At 34.3% G+C, this 21,713-nt stretch overlaps 1 protein-coding gene across 1 annotated transcript in view; it reads left to right on the forward strand.

Moving 5' to 3' along the window:
• The window catches only part of LOC145288075 (mannose-P-dolichol utilization defect 1 protein-like), a 172,848-nt gene that overhangs the window by 21,334 nt on the left and 129,801 nt on the right, over positions 1–21,713 (forward strand). The window contains exons 2-3 of the mRNA XM_080136133.1: positions 12,889–12,954; positions 18,795–18,927. Of these exons, the coding sequence (XP_079992259.1) occupies positions 12,889–12,954; positions 18,795–18,927 (199 nt within the window). The remainder of the gene's footprint in view (positions 1–12,888; positions 12,955–18,794; positions 18,928–21,713) is intronic.

Consider the following 21,713-nt stretch of genomic DNA (forward strand, 5'->3'; position numbering starts at 1 on the left):
AGGATACCATAAAATTTAACTTGAAAATCCTATCTAAAATATAACATGATGCATACATTGCACAAGCGCTATTATTATTATAATAATAAGAAGAAAAAGTTACTTCACGAGGAACGTGGATCCTATGTAAATGGGTTTTAATTTAATGGTTGCTCCTTAAAAAGCACATATGCAAAAGGTTTTCATTGGTTTATTTAATCACGAAAACTTTTTGAAGGTACTATTTGAGGCAAAAAAGGGCAAAAGCATTATTTAAATATGTATGAAAAAATAAATGTAACAAAAAATGGTAATATTAGCATGGAAAATATAATATAATAAAAATAAATCTAATATAATAAAAATTAATAAAATAAAACTATGAATCAAATTTAATTAAAGAAATTAAAAGAATTTAAAAGTAAAATACACTCCATTTACGAAAAGTGTATGAGATATGTGAAAAAAGTGAAAGAAAACCTCAAGGAGAAGCCATTAAATTAAAACCTGTTCACGCAGGGTCCACATTCCCCATGAAGTGCTGAAAAACACTGTAGATGACATCGACTGACGCCATACTAACTAGTTGTGAAGGGTCAGGGAGGATGGAAAGTCCGAGGTGGGAAAGTACTAACCAGATCTCCACTGAAAGTGTACAGTTCAAATCTGGTACCTTGGAGAGCATTTTGTCACCCAAATACCAGGAAACACCAATGGCCGATGCCAACGAGAAATCAGTGGCAAACGGCTGTTATGATAACGTGCAATGTGAGTGGTCAAGAAGTGGAGAATATTGGAAATCTGGGGAGACTTATTGTCACATGGTCTCCAGCGAATACCACAGGTACTGCCAGTGAGTGATCACTGATGATGGCCTGTGAGTCAACTGCTAGTGAGTGAAATAATAATGTCCCCTCCCAAATTCAACACCACCCTGATTTAATATCTTCAAGTCCAACGTTAACAAATTCCTAATGAACCGCCCCCTTAAGTAAACCCTTCATCAAATCTCCACACTAACGTAATGTACTTGCAATAACCCTTATCCCTGAGTGGCTTCCAGGCCATAAGTGGTGATCACTGTAAAAAAAAAAAAAAAGTTTATAATCAATTTTCACATAATATGATTGTCTTAGTAGTTATGTGAACTTCATTTCCATATTGATGTATTCTGCACTGATATGAAAATTAAGACAGACTATAGGATTCCTAACCATGTAACTGAAAAGCATGGGAAAAAATCTTCCTAGAACAGAAAACCAAAACTTTAAATGTAATTTCTGTATTAAAAGTTATTTAAATATTTCAACATGTGGGGAAAATGCAGCTCCCCAATAAGGTACACTCTGGATACGAACAAAAATAAAAATTCTCAGTTATGAAGGATTTCTCTTCCACCGGCCAAGGACACAAAAGGTGAATTGTAATATCAGAACATATACTACTACACTGTGATCTTGTCACGAAGGCCAAGAATTGGTTGTGTTTTATGTTTCTTTAATTGTTTGTTCTCTAAATTCATAATTCAGTTTTATCAGTATAGATTGTAGATTGCTTTAAAATTATGTAATTTTACATAGATAATGTTTATATTTGATAAAGTTCAGTTTAAGTATTAATTGAACGGTGTTCTTTTGGTTAAGTTCACCTTCCGCATTCCTGTGTTTACAAAGCCATTTGGCAGAAGTGACGTCTGACAAATTTTTAGCTACAGATGAATGTACCTTTATTTCTTATTTTTTTATTTTTTATTTTTTTTTTTTTTAGATGCAAATATAAAAATAGAAGTTTTACTCAAACAGTCTTTATTTGATCTGAATGGATTGTTACAATATAAAAATACAAAATTTATTTTTTGAAATGAGATTTTTGTAACAAGATTTTTTTTCTAACGTGATTTAAGTTTTTGAAAGTGATTTCCAAATTATGAACGCATTAACAAATACAGTAATGCCAGCGATAGAACTGGTAACAACAAATATGATATTCAGTCATGTGATTAAAGAAACATCCTTTACAAATACACTGAATACCATGAAATGGTTGGCACGACGTGGCCTAATTGCCAACCAACACGCATGTCCAAAATGTACTGACCCATGTCTAACTATGAATCTTCAGAATAGAAATGGGAGGTGCTTTATCGCCGGCTATTGTTGGTCTTTGCCCCAAATGATAAAGAAAAAAACCCAAATGTTAGAGATCTGTAAAGTCTATTTGTGATGTATGTAAAAGTTTGTTAAAGTCCAAATAAAGTTTGTAATGTAATTGGAAAAAAACAAAAACAAACAAAAACATTGGTTATTTATTTATTATTTAAAAAAAAAATAAAACTAACTTTAATATTAAAATTTCGATATCGGCGTTTACCTAACTTTTATTATAAAAGTTGTATTTTTATACTTTATTATTTATAAAAATTATCAACACTTGATGTTTGGAAAACAGTTCATAATATATATTTCATTATAAAAGTTTTATTTTGTTTGATAAAAAAAACAAAAAAACTCTTCATAAACATTAATGGGGAAAAACAGTTCATAAAAAAAAAAAAATCAGTCCATTGAGTTCAAATGAAGACTGTTTAAATAAAACTTCTATTTTTATATTTGCATCTAAAAAAAAGAAAAAGGACATTCTATACAGTTGTAGCTAAAAATTTGTCGGATATCATTTCAGCCAAATGGCTTTGTAAACACAGGAATGCGGAAGGTGAACTTAACCGTTCCTTTCTTTTTTTTTTCTTCTTTTTAACATGTCTTAATGCTCTTTTTAAAAATGCCGTCACATAGTATCGACAGTAACAGTTCAACAAATCTTACCTCTACAAATAAACAGTCATTGCCAGAGCCAAATCTACACTATCGCTACAATTCCAACTGCTTGGAAGAAATGAGGAACTACATCTCATGGTATTTAGTGATGCTGCTATGGGTAATCTACCTGATGGTGGTAGTCAGGGTGTCTATATAATCCTACTTGTAGGTGAATCTGGTAAGTTCTCTGATTTGGAGTTGTGCATAGCACCTTGGCTGCTGAAACTATTCCAGTGTCTGAAGCAATCAACATGCCAATTTTCATTTCCATACTGTTTACTGAACTCACCACGGGGAGTAAGTCCAACCCACACGAACCACCTATATGTGTCACGGACTGCAAATCTCTTTTAGGCTGTAAAATCATCTAAATCAGAGAACGATTTAGAACTGAAATCGGTGGAATCAAGGAACTCATAACTGTTAGACAAATAAAAGAATTTCGATAGTGTAAGGATAAAATACAGTTAGCGGATTGTTTGACCAAGAGCAGCGCACCTTTGCCTCCTAAGAAGCGTGCTACGGGAAGGCACGATTAATATACAAGAACAATTAACTCCATTGTTTAATTAAAAGAAAAAAAAATATTTACGAATTTTGTCAAGTCCAATTAGTTATCTCCCTTACACCATTACATGTTTTGTGAAATCAAAACGTGCTTACCTCCCTTTGGATGCGTACAACGTGATTTGAACAAGAACTTACAAGACTACACACTGCTGACGTAGGACGGGTGCCCATCTTTGTTTTTGATATTGTTACGTGTGTAGAGCACGTGTTTTATAATAAATCTCATTTTTGTTCATTTCCATCGGTCTTGTGTATTTCTTTCATTGTTGTTGGCATTGGTTTCTCCAATATTTTTCTAGTTTGCTGGAATCCATATTAAATAAAGTAGTCAACCACCTCAGCAGAAATAACCTCCTTAGTGACATGCAATATGGTTTCCGTTCTGCTAGATCTACCGCTGATGTGCTAACAGTTATATCCCATAGGATTAGTGAATCTCTTGACAAAGGCCTCCTCTCTAGGGCAATTGCTCTTGACATATCAAAGGCCTTCGATAGGGTATGGCATAACGGCCTACTTCACAAAATTTCAAGCTACAGTATGACTGGAAATGTTTTCTCAATAATTAAATCATTTCTCTCTGATAGGCTCATAAGAGTAGTGGTTGATGGGCAGAAATCAGAGGCCCACAGTATTAATGCTGGAGTCCCTCGGGAGTCCATCCTGGGCCCAACTCTCTTCCTGATCTACATGAATGATCTCCCAAAGCACATACTTAAATCATTTGCTGACATCTATGCTGATGACACGACCATCTATGGCAACACATCAAAGGCCGTAAATGACAAAGCTCTCTCTGATTCCCTCCCCTCTGATCTTGAGTGCGTGGTACAGTGGGGGAAGTGGTGGCTGGTTACTTTTAATGCATCTAAAACCAAGCTCCTATCTTTACATCATCAACGCTCTGATCCCCATCTAGCATCAATTGAAATAGATGGCTCTCGTCTTGGGGAGGCCCCATGTTTTGACAAGCTCCTGAGTCTGACCTTTACTCTGGATCTGAAATGGAACACATATATCAAGTCTGTTGCCCGGACCGCTGGGAAAATGGTGGGATCCTTCTACTGCTCCAGAAGATATCTCACTACTGATGCAATTCTCTATCTGTATAAAAGCCAAGTGTGTCCAAAGATGGAGTACTGCTGCCACATCTGGGCTGGAGCTTCTAAAAACAGTCTTGACAAAGTACAAAATAGTCTTCGTGGATTGTTGGGGATGCCCTTTTCTCTTCCCTGCAACCTCTCTCCCACAGAAGAGACGTTGTGAGCCTTTCTTTGTTTTATCGTTACTTTCATGGCAAGTGCTCGTCTGAGTTCCAATCTCTGGTCCCCCTCGCCAATCTTTCACGATAAACACCCTTCTTGCTAAAACCACTGTCAGCAATTTCCCCCACTCTTTATCTGTACCCAAATCAAAGCGTAGATTCCATGAACAAAGCTTCTTTCTGAGAAGTGCACGCTTGTGGAATTCTCTTCCGTTTGCCTGTTTCCCACCTGACTACAACTTGGATGTCTTCAAGTCCAACATAAACAAATTCCTGATTAATTGCCCCCTTAAGTAAGACACTTTATCAAATCTCCAATACCAACTATTACTATATTATCTCTTTGATTACTGTCCACACAATAACCCTTATCCCTGAGTGGCTTCCGGGCCTTGATAAGAAATCACCATTATATATAAAAAAAAGAATTCTTTCTAGAAAGCAATCGGGTACTTATGGGTGAGACCATGAGAAGGTTGAAAGTGATTTATGTGGAACAAACTTAAATTTGTAGAATACTGAAAGTAAATTTCAGAATATTGAAAAAGTACTTTTCTTTTCATCAGAAAAACAAAATGCTTTCAATATTTATTCTATTTTGAAACTTTTATTTCTTTTGATTTGTTTACATGCTAGAATATTTCAACAATTTTTGTATGTGTAAAAATTACCCCCTTCAAAAAAAATTTTTTTTTAATATTTTCTAACTTTATGGCCTTGAGCATTTTTTTTTTTTTTTTTTTACCCCCCCCCAAACAAGACACAGTGCCACTTTGATGTAGGAGGCTACTATCTGGGACATAATTTGCAGGGATTTTATGAAGTGTGTTGAGCGCAGCAAGATATCTGTTCACATTACACTTGAACTTCTGCATGTCAATACAGTCAGGGAAACAGGGACTCAGAAGGGAATTCCAAAGTCTAACAGTCCTACAGAAGAAACTGTTAGAGTAGAAGGCATTCTGGCATTTAGGGATCTCTACCATCTCGGGGTGGGATTTTACTGTTTGTCAAGGGTATTTACGTAAATGGAGTACAAGGGCTTGTAGTTCGTTGGAGCACCTGCCATTAAAATACTTGTAAAACAGTCAGAGGGATGGAAGATTTTGTCGATCGGACAGACTGAAGCCTAGCTGACAGTGTAGAGGTACAAGATACTCTCGGGCATAAGTTATGGTACAGAGAGCCTTGGTAAATGCCCTCGATGTATTTGTTCCGATTCATGTTCCCTGTGAATGTTAAGCTGAGGAGTTTATCATTAGTCATGGCTGTTAGTGGTTGAGCAGGTTTCTTGTAGTTATTAAGGGAAAGAAGCTTAGTTTGTGCAGCATTGAATGTTACCATCCATTTTTGTCCCCATTCCACTATAGACTGGAGGTCTTCCTATAGAGTTTCCATCCTTGCCTTGGGTATGTGTTCATCCATTTTCCTCTCGTGTTTGTTATAGTGTGATGCTGTCAACAAATATACCCGTCTTGGAGACAGTTTTATCAGGGATGTTATTTGTGAATATCAGAAATAATAAAGGCCCAAGGATCGACCCTTCATGCACACCTTGCATTTATATTGTATTTTGATATACAACCATCAATTTTCTCTTATTTAAAGATTTAATTATGTCAAGTATTCGTCCAGTCCTATTTGTTTTTTCTGAGAAGACCATCGTGCCATACCCTGTCAAAGGCCTTAGATGTATCTAGAGCTACTGCCTTATTCGGTGGATGGTATATACGTTCAGAGATTAGTTAAGATATCTTCAGTAGAACGGCCTTGCCTAAATCCATACTGTTGGTCGGACAGAAGTTTAGCAGCTTTGATGTGGTGAACTAAAGCGTGATTGATTATAAACTCAAAGATTTTGGCAAAAAGAGGGAGGAGGCTAATGGGCCGATAATTTAATGGGTCAGTTTTTTCACCAGAATTCTTGTAAACTGATAGCACATAAGCAGTTTTCCAGCAGTTGGTGGAAAATAAGATTCATTAAGACATTTGTTGAAAAGTTTGGAAAGAACTTGAGCAACCTCAACAGAGCATTTTTTTTTATTTTTATTTTTTTTATTAACAGTACAGTCGAGATGAGATCAGGTCCACATGCTTTTGAGGTGTCTAGTTTTTTATTATATCATCTACTTGAGCAGGAGTGAATTCAGATCATCTAGTATGGTTTCTGTTCACAAAGGAAAATCTGGGAGTGTGGTTGATTGGATGCAAACCGATGGGCAAGCAGGTTAGCCATCTCGGTTGCTATGCAAACAACCCTAAGATTATTGGATAGTGGGGAATTGTTAATTGCCCATTATTTACTATACTGTTATAAATTTTCCAGAAATTATGAGTTACTAATTTCTGCGCTTGAATGCGTTTTCTGGTGGTTTTAGTATATTCTCTCTTAACTGCAGCTATTTCATTCTTACAAATATTTCTAGTTTCTATTAACTTTTGTACTGGACTTATATCGGCTAAATCTGTGGTATGCATGCTGTCTTTGTAGCAATGGCAACTGCACAGGTAGAAGTAAACTACTAGGGAGAGTGGGGTTTACTATAGAACTTCCGTGTGGGAACATGCGCTTCAATTGCCGCTTTGAACTATTTAGTGGTCTCAAGATATTTTACTATGAAGCATCTGATGTTATCCCTGATGGTTTCCCAGTCAGCCTTATTTAGTGTCTTATCATTTTGAGCAATAGCTCTTCAAATTGGGGTCGAAAGTTTAAGGTGATGTCTATCATTATCACAGCATGATCAGAATTCCTGAGAGGGTAATGGGCATTTGTTACACAATTCTCAAGAACTGTGGGCAGATATCGGTCCAGACAATCTGGCAGACGAGTCAGGAACGTTACTGTTTGTGTCAGGGAGTGGGATATAGAAAAGTTATGTGTGATGCTACCAGCTGCGTTTGTAACTAGAGAAGCCAAGTCAATTACTGTGGTGGATATTAAAGTCAACAAATACATGTACTTAGGCGCTAGTGTCTAGAGAAAATGCTACATCTGTGCTGTCAGATGTAATTGATTAGTGTCCTGGGTTGAGGGAGAATGGTAGAGAAAATATAAGTAGCCAATGCTATGTTGTATAGTTATCTCAAAGCACATTAAGGTCTGGTCGTCTGATTCTACTTTAGATTCTATAGTCATGGGGAGGGTGTTACGAATGTAGACTCCAAGTTTGTGTATGTGTCTGTCGGTCCTTATGACACAGTGGGAAAGAACCAGATATGGTAAAGTAGGGGGGAGTGAGTAGTATAAGTTAGTTTCATGCAAGCTTCAAGGAAGAAGGCAAATCGTCATTTGAGAGTGTGCCTGGTTTAATCATTATTTTGGATTGAGCTGTCATTTCATTTTATAGGTTTTCCTTTTTTTTTTTTTTTTCATTTTTCTTAAACTTTTTCTTCTAGGGGATGGGACATCCAACCAGATGTCTGACATTTACCCCTATTTTAGTGAGTCCAACCAAGAAATCTTTTCAGGATTCTAGCCGTCCCTTTCAGTGCAATCGTTTGTATTTCACTTGCACTTGGTTCACCGGGTATGCTTGCTATGTACTTTTTAAAGTTCTTTTTCATAAGCCCAGTTGCTCCTATGATGACTGGTTGAGAGGTGCTAGACAAAGTTGAGATGTGTAGCCTCCATCATGCAACATAAGTAGACCATCAGCCAATTCCTTGTACACAGGAATGTGGCCTCTGGAGATGAGTGCAGGGTCACTTTCCATGCCCGACATAGCACTACAACCATCCCGATTTTACACAACCAATGATAGAGCAGCTGTTCTAAGCACTACCAAAGAGCTAAGGCTCCTGTACTGTCAGTCGGAATACAGCAGCTTGACAAACTGTCAAACTGGTACTCTCAAACCTGTCAGAAGAATGGCTCAGTCTAATTATGTGAGCATACATGGTAAACAAGCACTCCCAAGATGCCCAGTTTTAGGGCCAGTGAATGAGGCGGAAGTGGGGGATGGCATTTGTCTTAGTCAGAAAACAAGACCAAGCACTTGGCATCTCTGCTTCTGGCTAATAGACAAGAATATGGAAGCCGGGCAATAGGCAAAGCCTATTTACTCCTTAAGTAGTTTAGGTTTGCAAACCAGTGATTTGATAGTCACTAGCTCTAGGGAGATTGTCAACCAGAACTTATATATATAATTTTTTTTTTTTTTTTTTTACATGGGGGGGTCACCACTTATCAAGGCCCGAAGGCCACTCAGGGATAAGGGTTATTGCGTGTACAGTAATCAACGAGATAGTATTGTAGTAATCATTAGTATTGGAGGTTTGATAGTGTCTTACTTAAGGGGGCGGTTTGTCAGGAGTTTGTTTATGTTGGACTTGAAAACATCCAAGTTGTAGTCAGGTGAGAAACAGGCAAGCAGCAGAGAGTTCCACTGGCATGCAGTTCTAAGAAAGAAGCTTTGCTCATGGAATCTATGTTTGGATTTAGGCACAGATAAAGAGTGGGGAAAATTCTTGACAGTAGTTTCATCCAGACGGGTGTTTCTCGTGAAAGATTGGCGAGGGAGGGGGGGGGCGAGATTGGAGCTCAGACGAGCACCTGCCATGGAAATAATGATAAAACAAGGATAAGCTCGCAATGTCTCTTCTGTGGGAGAGAGGCTGCAGGATAGAGAAGAGGGCATCTCCCACTAAGCCACGAAGTCTATTTTGTACTCTGTCAAGGCAGGATAGGCTGTTTTTAGCAGCTCCTGCCCAGATGTGGCAGCAGTACTCCATCCTTGGACGTACTTGGCTTTTATACAGATAGAGAAGTGCATCAGTAGTGAGATATCTTCTGGAGCGGTAGAAGGATCCCACCATTTTCCCAGCGTCCTTGGCAACAGACCTGATGTACGTGTTCCATTTCAGATCAGGAGTAACCGTCAAACCCAGAAGCTTGTCAAAATATGGGGCCTCCCCAAGATGAGAGCCATCCATTTCAATTGATGCCAGATTGGGATCAGAGCGTTGATGATGTAAAGATAGAAGTTTTGTTTTAGATGCATTAAAAGTGACTAGCCACCTCTTCCCCCCCCCCTCACTGTATCACGCGCTCAAGATCAGAGGAGAGAGAATTAGAAAGAACTTTGTCATTTACAACCTTTGATATGTTGCTGTAGCTGGTCGGATCATCAGCATAGATGTCAACAAATGATTTAAGTATGTGTTTAGGGAGATCATTGATATAGATCAGGAAGAGAGTTGGGCCCAGGATGGACCCTTGGGAGACTCCAGCATTAATACTGTGGGCTTCTGATTTCTGCCCATCAACCACTATTATGAGCCTATCGGAGAGAAATGATTTAATGATTGAGAAAACATTTCCAGTTATACCGTAGCTGGAAATCTTGTGAAGTAGGCCCTTATGCCATACCTTATCGAATGCCTTCGATATGTCAAGAGCAATTGCCCTGGAAAGGAAGCCTTTGTAAAGAGATTCACTAATCCTATGAGATATAACCATTAGCACATCTTCTGTAGATCTTGCAGAGTGGAAACCATATTGCATGTCACTAAGAAGGTTGTTTTTGTTGAGGTGGTTGACTACTTCTTTATTTAATATGGATTCCAACAACTTGCTCATGACACACAGGAGACTTATTGGTCTGTACTGAGAGGGAGATGACTTTTCACCTGAATTCTTAAATACAGATCATACTGATGAGGTTTTCCAGGGTGTTGGAAAGCACTTCTCCTTAAGGCAATGCTTAAACAGTTTTGTAAGTATGGGGGCAAGTTCTGGTTGGAGGTTTTTCAGCACTATAACTGGAATGCCGTCAGGGCCAGTTGCTTTACTGGAATCAAGGTTTTTGATTAGCTTGGTGACCTCACGCACAGATATTTGTATGTTACATAGCGTGTTGTCTGTTATAGGGGGAAATACAGGGAGTTGATGGTCTTTGTCGCATAGAGTAGAATTGACTGCAAAGTTCTTGGCAAATAGTCTGGCTTTGTCTGATGCTGACGAGATGACCTCAGGTCCATTGATGATGAGTATTTGGAAATAAGGGACAATTATGAATATCTCCAGTATCAAATAATCCTTATACACTGAAATTTACTTTATGTATGAAAACTAAAGAGGGGAGATATTACATATGAGAACCATTTGAAAACGAGTTTCCCCTTGCTGTTATTTCAGATCATTTGAAATCATAGCAAGTTTTAGTCTCCCTTCCATCAAGGCCAGAAGTTTTGAGGAAATATCAAATATTTTGTTTTTCATATGCAAAACTAGGAAAACAAATGACTGAAACATTTTATGGCTGCAAAAAAAGTACAAAAAATAGGCTCTGGATGAAGGATGATCCGCTTAATGTGTGACCTTAAGGGAAAATGTCACATAGGCCACTTCATAATTCAAGTCATTACCTTTCCAGCGAGCCTTCATTTAAATTGTGATCAATACTCGCTGAAATTTGGAAGTTGTAAAATTGTACCCCCCCTCCCCAAAAGGTGGTGTATATCTATCTGTCTGTCTTTGGTTATGAGATGAAACTACATGAAGATTATAATACTATTCTATGGTTACAATTTTATGACAATTGATAAAAAGAAATCTATATTTTCAAACGAATAAAATATTCCCAAATTTGCTTACATTTCTATATAGTGCCTTCGCATACCAGCTTTAGTTTTGCTGCTTTGGGATTAATTTTGACTGGGTTTACTCCCCCGTGGCCTTGCCAGACCACTAATATGAAGTTGACTGTGTAAACACCTGAAAAATTTGGAACAAAAGAAAAAAACAAGTTAGAGTAGGGGATCAGTTTCGTATCTTAATTTTACATAAAATATACTCCATGTCTGGGCCATTCCAGCATTTTAAAATATGTATCTTAAATAAGAGTGGCTGACTGGCTCGCTGCCAGTTTAAGATTAGGTTAGAAGTTTTGAAAAATAATTTAATGGAATGTTTATAAAAATACTTTATTGGAAGGTGAAATGCAGCTGTATCGCTAGAAAATTTATCAAGTGTACTTCAGCATATTGTCGCCACAAAAAGAGTTAATATTGGTTATAAATTGGAGACCATACAAAATGGAGAATAAACGAAACAAAATTGTTCAGTCAAGAAAATTCAATAGCAACAAAAAATGTTTTTCCATGTTTTCATTTATTTTCCAGGGAAAATACTTCGATAAATGTAGAGCATTATTTTATTTTACAATAAAATTAATTTATTGAAGATGCTATGTTTAAAAATAAATATGTATCTATGATTTATTTTTTATTAAAAAAATAAATCTATATATGATACATGCATATTCATGTATTATTACCGAAGCCACGGAAACCAAAAAAATAAAAAATATATACCAAAGCAGTATAATTTTCAAGGGAAACAATTATAAGAATTATCTCCCTTGAACAGAGTATTTTTTAAATTCTACTTCACGCAAAACAAAAAAGGATATACGTATTATGTATATACCATATATTTAGTGTTAAGGGAAACAATTGCTTGATTGGGAATTATCTCCCTTGAACAGTATTTCCCCTTGAAAGTCTGCCTACATGTAATTCAATTCTGTCTAGCTAATATATTTGTGTTTTCATTAAAATCCATTGAAAGTTTTATTTGGTTCTTTCATTAATAATTTTAACTGATATTTAGATATTTTAGAAGGATTTGTTTAGCTATTTCTAATAAAAATTAGAATATTACGAAGTATTAAATGTGAAATTTTTATGTGCAAAATGAATAGCCTATCTCCAAAATGTAAAAACATTTGATTCCTCCCTTCACTTAAAAATTCACCAAAATTCAAAAAATCAGATAACTAATGAAATTTTTAGTATTTATTAATTAACGATCGCGGGATCTAATGAACTAGGTTAGTTTCAGTTTATTTAGTTAAATATTAGTGAAAATGTATAAACAAAAATACCTTCAATTTTTTTTTTAAGTAATAAAAAAAACAAAGAAAAAAAAACACACTGATTTAATTTTCTCCAGAGATTTTGAAACTTGATTTATTCTTAAGTCAAATTTAAATGGATTTTTCTTAAATCACTGATATTTTTCATTTGTATTTTTTTACACGTAAATATACATTTTTTTTTCTTTTCAGTCTTTTATCTTTCAAACACAATAAGAATTTAAATATAATAATAATAAAATAAAAATATAAGCCTTTTTAAGAATCAGTCTATACCAGACCATGACTATTTTTGCATGTACCTTGTTGGTTCAGTAAATTTACAGATGAAATTTGTACGTTTGAAATGCTGTGATTTCTATTTTTTTCTTTATTTCAGTTGAATGTCTAAAAGTAATTGCTAGTAAATCACTTGGCTATGGCATCATCCTCGGATCCCTTTTGGGTAAGTGTTGAAATTTTTTTTTTTTTTTTTTTTTGACTAGAAATATGTTTCAGTGTAAATAGATTAAATAAATTAATTGTAATGGAAGCAGTAATTATTAGTTTAAGGCAACCTGAACATTATGCAAAATCCCATTATCTCTCGAAAGTTAACCCCAAAGCACACCACAGAATTACCCCCCCCACTCCGCTGAGAGGATGTAACTTTAATGTAACTTAATATTATCACTTTTGTACCATTCAGAAGAAGCTATGAAATAAACTGGTGATAATTTTTAAGCTTTTGTCAGCATATGAAAATAATGAAAGGCAAGACTAAAGCTGTGTTTACATTATCGGAGCCTTAAAACAATTTTCCTATCTAGTGGCTATTTTTTTTAGGTGCAGGCATAAATTTAATAAATCGGGCAAAAATTAACTAATGGTCAGATTTTCATGAAATTTTTTAAACGTATTCATGCTTGGATTTATATTTAAAATGCAGTTTTTGCAAAATATGAGAAAATATTTTATTTGTACATGATCCGTCTGTTGCATTTTTTGTTTTGTAAAAATTATTTTTCTCGTACTATAATCTGAGTAGCAAGGAAAAAAACATGCTCAAAAATTAGTTTTTAAAAAATTAAAATGATCTAAATTCCATACAATTATATATATATATATATATATATATATATATATCTCCCTCTCTCTCTATATATATATATATATATATATATATATATATATCTCACCTCAAACAAGGCACATCACCACTTGGACATAAGGAGCTACTATTGGAACCAGGGGGGAGATGAGCAAGATGTTGGTTTATGTTACATTAAACTTCTGCATGTTAGTATGGTCAGGAAAGTAGATTGCAGGAAGGGAATTTCAAAGTCTGTCTGAGGGAAGAAATTGTTAAAGAAAGCTTTTTGGCATTTAGGACGTTTACATGTTATTTTGTTGCTAAGCAGTGAGTTTTAACTTCTTTTAATAGCTATATGAAATTTTTATATTGCAACATGCATTTACAAATTACTTGGAAGCCATTAATTTCTGAAGATTTTCAGTGTCATGTTCAAATTCCCCACACAAGTACATTTATATGGCAAATTTTGTTGCTTTATATGTTTTTAACAAAGAAAATAACATTTTTACTGAAAAAGTAGTGTAAAAAAAAAAAATGTAATGAAATGCATATGGTCTTAAAGAGGGGAAAATATCCAAATGTGCAAAGCACAAAAATAGTTATAATTTTATTTTTAATCAGATTTAAAGATTTAAGTTTCTTTTTTAAATCAAGCTCTTTCTACATGTCATTAAGCAATTTCAATTTTTTCACATGTATTGCTTGTCCAATTATCAACTTCTGCAGTATGCTAGCATTAATGTGATGTTGTGTTGATGTATTGCCATTTACAATGATCTAGATCTTCTTTTTAGTTAAGAAGTATTTGTTTATATTAAATAGTTGTTCAGTAATAGCATACAGCTTGATTTTCATGAAGACTTCATGCCAGGTTTTGTGAAAGGTTTTGGTAATATCTAGTTCTACTTCCTTAGCTTTCTCTTGCGGTGTATAGATTTGGAGGTGACCATTAGGATATTCACAATAGAACGAGAATCCTTTGAAGTGAGGCTTCATAATTCTTGCTTTGATTTTTTTTTTTTTTTTTTTTTTTTTTTATGGACTGTTATCCTCATCTTCATAGGTGTTCTTGTTTCACCACAATTCCAGATATCGGTTTCAATCCTACCCAAGTTGGCGAAAATGTCATGAGACAACAACTATGGAAGGCAGTAATTACTGAGGATACAGTTACAAAATTCAGCATTCCTATCTTGTTATGGTTAATCACCTGAAGAAAGTCAGAGGATTAGTTGGCCAAAACGTGAAATAACAACTATAAAGATAAGTCCACAAAAGAATGAATGCACATATTGTTAGATTGATTAGATTTAAATTATTTAGTGAAGGGCGAGAGGAGACTAAAAGGACAAAAATTTTGTCAGTTTTTTTGCTAAAGTTCTTGGAAACTGGTATCACATAGGTAATTTTCTAGCCAGCAGGGAACCAAAGTTTGAGATATTTATAAAGTTTGGGGAGCATAGGAGCCAGCTCAGCAGAGCACTTCTGTATGACAATCTAAGGGATACAATCTGGTTCATATGCTTTGGAAGTGTTGAGGTTTCAATGATGGCTAGGACATGAGAAGAGGTGATAAGCAGATCATACAGTTTCTGTCTGTACTGGAAAATTGGGCAAGGAGTGTTTTACAGAGTTCAGACTCCTGAGAAAAGTCTGGTTCGAATGCTTTGAACTGTATATTCAATTGGTGGTCAGAAATAAGATAAAGGATGAATCTATTGAGAAAAAAAACATTATTCCAATCATGTAGACATTAATTCTGTAGAGTTTTACTTTACTCTTATAGATATTTAAAAATTGTTTCAACTACTTGTTTTATTAAAATGGGGGAATAGAGCCGTGCAAAAGATGCTCAAAACCGTTTGAATTATGCCAATACCACAGTTCAAAGTTAGAATTTAAAGTTACAGAATTTGTTTTTCTTTGCACATTTTTCTTTAATCCTTAAAAGAAAATTAGGCCAATATAGAGACTTCATTAATTTCTCCATTTATTTTTTTTAAGCTGTTTTCCTGGAACTTTATACTCTTATGTAAAAATTATGTGCTGATTATGTGGTCAGATTCTAAGATTTTAAAACGGACACGTATTGTATCGTACAGATTGTGAGGTATTTCAATACAGCTTTGATTTCTTTTAATTCAGTACATGGCGTCTGTGTAACAGTAACCACACTATTAATACATATTAATATTTTTCATGAAATCTTTTAACATAGTTTTAAGAGTTAATGACTGAAAATAAACTAATTCTATCCTAGAAATTTGTACTTCATCAATTAATTTATTAAATAAGAGTATGGTGAAGTTATACAATTGATCACTTGTATAATGAAATCACAAAAGAAAGAATAGCTCCCTTCATTTACATATATATATATATATATATATATATATATATATATATATAGAATGCATATAATAGAATCTTTATATATAACTGTCTGGAACAGTTTCGACCAAATTACTTTGTCAATTTTTGATCTACAGCCTTGAAACTTATGTATATTATATATATGTGTGTGTGTGTTTATTTATATATTATATTATATATATTATATCTATTGTATTTGGACCTGTGGAACAAAATTTCGATTTGGGTTTTAGCCAGTAAAAATAGCTGTTAAGTAGGAAAAAATTGCAAAATTGGAACTTAGTTATAAAATGTGTTTTTCATGGTACATTTTTCTTTAATAATTCTTTAAACAAAATTGAATTTATTAATTTCTCCATTTTATTTTTTAAGCTATTTTCTTGAAACTTGGTACTCTTATGTAAAAATTCAATAAATGTGTAAATTTGCAAGTTTTAAAAATTGACACACATTGTATCATGTACCTTGTGAAGTATTTCAATAGTTTTAATTTCTTCTAATTCACTACATAGTGTCTGTGTAACAGTGACCACACTATTAATTAGCATTACAAGTTGATTTTGTTTTTCACTATAGATTATTTTTCATCAACTTGCATGAAAAGAGCTGGGTAAAAAATGCTTAGAACCATTTGAATTATGCAAATACGATCAGGGGTTAAACAGTAATGAGAATTATAAGAGCCGAAATTTGTTTTTTCCATGAACATTTTTCTTTACTAAATCTTTAGAAAAGTGGGCTAAATTATGGATCTCAACAGTTCAGGAAATTCAGTAATTTCGCCACCATTTATTTTACAAGCTAATCTCATGAAACTTGGTACTCTTATATAAAATTATGTGCTCTTTCTGATTATGCAGTCAAATGTGATGCATCTCTTTACCATAAACCATAAATTATAAATAAGGATGTACAAATTTCAAATAAAAAAAAAACAAAACAAAACTGGTGCATGGTATCATACAATGGTAGTCTGGTCATTAACAAAACAAAGTATTGTAAAGGTATTAAAGCTTTAAGAGTAGGTATTTACCTGCCTTCCTCACCAAAGGAGAGCTTAATCTTGGGTGTAACCATTGAATGTCTAAAGAGCATTCATAACCGGTATACTTGATTGCACCAGGAAATCCCCACACTCTTCAGCACATCCAGGTACACTTTGGTGTTGACTTTCGAACCAACTTCGAAGATGTAAGGTGGCATGATGTGGCCCTCACTTGAAACCACACCAAAGACCATAACCGTGACTGGAAACTTTTTCATCACCCTGGGCACGTCCCTGTCATTTGTGGCAATCCAGCGATGAATTCTGAGGGTGCTGGCAATGGTCCTATTGTCATCACTTGGTTCAATAGAGAGCATGAGTTGCACAACGGTGCATCTCCAATCTCGGTTGTTGAACATTGTCACTTTCAGACATGATAGAAGGTTCCTATCACACTTGGGATTTGTACTTAACTGGCCAACTAATAAATGGTCTGTAACAAAAGAAAACCGGTTTTCGTCAAATGGAAATGGAAGCATTTAAAAAATTTTTTTAATTTTTTTCTAAGAGCGGCAATTTTATCATTCCACCCTGTATATAACTTTTATTCCTCATCTTTCATTTAATATATGCATTATAGTGTGTGTGTGTGTGTGTGTGTGTATGTATATGTGTATTAGATATATTTATATATTATATAAATGAGGACAAATTACTTGCTTTGATGAATGAAATGAATTTCCCTCATGAAGCTACCGATGTTGACTTAGTATTATCAGTTATGTCTCTTGGGCTTATTCTGAATAATGTAAGGGAGGAAACTGACAGCTAATAAAATTCATTTCACCTTAGTGTGGAAGTTAGAGCATAATTTTATCCTGTTTTTTTGTCACCTTTACAAGCCTCAAACCACTGGCAGCACTTATAGACTTCCGGACAAAGCAACATTTACTTTTATTGCTCACGCACTTTCTATGTCTAGGACCCTGGCAACGCGTCATTGTAATTATGATAGTAATGCATTCTTTGTTTGGTACTAATTTCTGTTGTACCTTGGCCACAATGAAGTAAGCCTGGTCACTGAAAAATGACGTCATGCCTGAAGGGCAAGCAAGGTCTGCCTAATGGGTTGTTAAGAACTTTTTACAAAAAGAATTAGAAAACTAAAAAAAAAAAAAACTAGATTCATAGAACAATATATAACTTCACAGTATTTTCCCAGCAATAAAATACTGCCTTTTGAATTGTATGTGTCCAAATGTAAAATAATTTTTTTTTTTTTTTTTTTAATAAAATGATCACTTTTGAACCAATTTTATAAATCCCTTGAAATTTCTTTGAGAAATGAAATGCAAAATATTTTCTAGTGCTGTAGCTGTTGTACCTTATTCTGTCAACAGGTCGCTTGACTTTTTGTGAAATGGCCTTCTATTTACCTAATTCTATTTTCTCTCTGTATTAGATCATATTACATTTTCTATATATCTGAGAATCTGTAAATCCAGCAGTTTATTAACTATTGTCCTTCTCTCTTTTTATGACCTGCGTTATTTAAGATAATACAACACAAAATGGTGGCATCATTCTGGGGAAAGACAGGCTCTGACGTGGGGTTGCTAAAAACACAAAACCTAATATATAAAATATAAGGTTCACACTACTATTATAGAGAATTGAGATTAATTTAATATTTTCATTTTATATATATTTGTGTGTGTGTGTGTGTGTGTGTGTGCGCGTGCGCATATAAAATTAAAAAAAATTTCCTTTATTAGTGTTATGGCCTTTTTTTTTTTTTTTTGTAAATGAAATTATGTTTCTTATTTTATTTTTCTTATTTTTTAAATTTCAGTCAAAATTCCTCAAATTGTGAAAATCGTGAAAGCCAAAAGTGGCCGAGGAATCAACTTGTTCAGTGTGTTAATGGAATTGGGTGCTATTACAGCGTCGGGGTCTTATGGTTATGCAGCAAAATATCCTTTTAGGTAAGAATTTGTAAAATGATTTATTAAGATCCATTTTGATCAAATTGTCTAAAGGTATTTTATTCTCAACTCAAGACATAATGAAAAGAAACAACTGTTTACTAGACATTATTGTTGATTGTCTAATTTCTCTCTCTGTACAGGAGTTTGTCAGGACAACCTTGCATGGGGATACTTTTCCTTACAAGTAAACCTTGACTAAATATTCAAAATCACATTTCGTATTCACAGCTCAAATAAGACCTCCTCCGTATGGATAAACAAACAATCTTTTTCAAGGACTGGTGCATCTTCAGGTGATGTTACCTCAAGTAGCAACACGAGTCTGGATACTCCACCAGACTAGATGAATTCTAGTCCAGGAATACAGTAGAATCAAGAGACCGAAAAGAAAGATAACATAAAATCGTCAGTTGGATAGAGAAAAATTATGTTCTCGACTGCTATACTAACTTAGTGTTTGAAATATGAAGAATGTTAATGGAACATTTGAATATCTATGTATTTCGCATAGTTCAAGGTAAGGTGGCTCATGATTTCTAAGAACTTTGAAGGAAAATGAAAACAAAGAAAATATTTTTCTCAATTTTTAACTGCATCTTTTGACTCTCTTTACAAAGATGTGGTTCTCAGCTTTTTAATAGAATTTTGCGTTTTCATTTTTAAATTTAAGGTCAAATCCTTGTTTCCTCATTTGACTTAATTTTCTTTTTCTTTTTTGGCCTCTATTGTTTTATCTTTTTTTCCTCTCTTTTTCATGTTTCATCTTGCTTAGTTTTTGCCTTTCTTTTACCTCTTTTTCTGAAAATATTTGTTTTGCCATACTTCAAATGATTTATGTGTAGACGAGGTAGAAGACGTTGGTTTCATCAATGTGCTTCTTGTAAAGAACCACGCGTTGTATCTCGGCGGTTGTATTTTGAAATGTTGGAACTGTGCATAGGCAATGCGAGAATAACGTCAAGGGTGGGAGTTCCATTGTAGAAACGTCGATTTAATTTGAATAAAATATGCATCAGGTGCGTTTGAAAGCTAAATCACAACGTAATATTAGGAAAATAAACAAATATTTTAATTTTTAAAAATTTATAACACAAATATATTTTCGGAGCTAAACTCCATCCTCAGTATATATTTTTTTTTTTTTTCTTTCTTGCCATGTTGTAAAGTTGGAGAAAGAAAAGTTTGTAAAGAGTTGCGCGTTGTATCTCAGCGGTTGTATTTTGAAATGTTGGAATACCGAGTATGGAGTTTGGCTCCAAAATATGTTATAAATTTTAAACAATTAAAATATTTGTTTATTTTCCTAATATTACGTTGTGATTTGGTTTCAAGCGCACTTGACGTGTATTTTATTTTAATGTCTTTCTGTTTCCTGTAAAACATTACTTGATACTTGTAGCATGAAAAAAGTATTGTAGATTAATATTTTATTAAATCAGTCTTCCCCACTCTAAAAAAAAAAAAAAAAATTTATTTATTTATTTTTTTTATAGACTATTGAGTGAACATCTTAGCCCCTTAGGTTGGGAAATTGGTAAGAACCTGTGGCATACAAGTTGGGGAAATTCTCGGTTGCAGATTTTTTTTTTTTTTTTTTTTTTTTTTTCCATTGACCAGTCGCGTCCCTGGCTTTTCGGGGAAAAAAAAAAAAAAAAAAAAAATTAAAGAAAAATATGTAAATGTTTATATAATTAAGTAGAAAGTATTAAGATTTTTATGTTAAATGTAGGTCCATTGGGTTTGTATTCATAATAATTACAACTAAAAATGATTAGTGTCATTCATGGCAAACAAGACTAAACATGAAAAAAAAACCCCTACAAAGGAAACTATTTATATAATTTAAGTTTATTATGTAAAATGTTATTGAACTGAACAATTTCAAGTTTAATTTAAAAATTATTTAAAAATTTTACTATATTATGTATTTAAAATATCACCAAGTGTATTTATATTAACTAGCGGGACCTGTGGAAATTCCACAGTGAACTTTGTCATATGTAATATATTGATGTTGGCATTCTGTGGATGTGCAGCATAAATGGAGACTCCCTGATATTATTGCAGCTCTTTTGTTAAAACTGCAAAAATATTTATCTAAGGTAGCAGGGATGCCCAGCGTATCCCGGTTGTAAAATATGCTTAAATATATTTTGATATATACAAATTTGCATAAATTATTAGTCAATTTTCTATCGCTTCTTATATTCACGTATGTGGAGATTTCAATGTTCACAACGTCGAATGGTTGACCCACTCAAACAAGACCGATGATGAGGGGAGGTTCTGTCATGATTTCTCCATTGCCTATGACCTCACTCAGATTGTTCAGGAACCCACCCGTGTGCCCGACAATGACGGCCAGTATGCGAGCCTACTAGACCTTTTTCTCACAACTTGCCCTGAACAATGTTCAGTTTCTGTTCTGTCGCCTCTTGGATCTTCCGACCACTCCGTTGTATCAATTAAGATAAAAATGAAATGTAATAAGTCCCCAGACGTACCTCTCCATCGTACAGTATATCGATACACTAAGGCTGACTGGGATAGCTTCCGTACATTTATAACTGATCTACCTCTGCATTCCATATTTAAAAAGGATGTGTCCTCTATAGTATTAGACCTGACGGAATGGTTAATTGTAGGTATTGATCGTTTCATACCCTCGAAAAAGTTTCAGCAAAAACCTAACAGCCAGCCATGGTTCTCTCCAGAATGTGCTGCTGCCATTGCGCACAGAAATCACTTTTTCCACTGTTTCCAACGTAATAGATGTATGGAAA

Source organism: Euprymna scolopes, chromosome 11 (genome assembly GCF_053919585.1).
Source record: "Euprymna scolopes isolate OS-2025 chromosome 11, ASM5391958v1, whole genome shotgun sequence".
In the NCBI taxonomy this organism is placed as follows: domain Eukaryota; kingdom Metazoa; phylum Mollusca; class Cephalopoda; order Sepiida; family Sepiolidae; genus Euprymna; species Euprymna scolopes.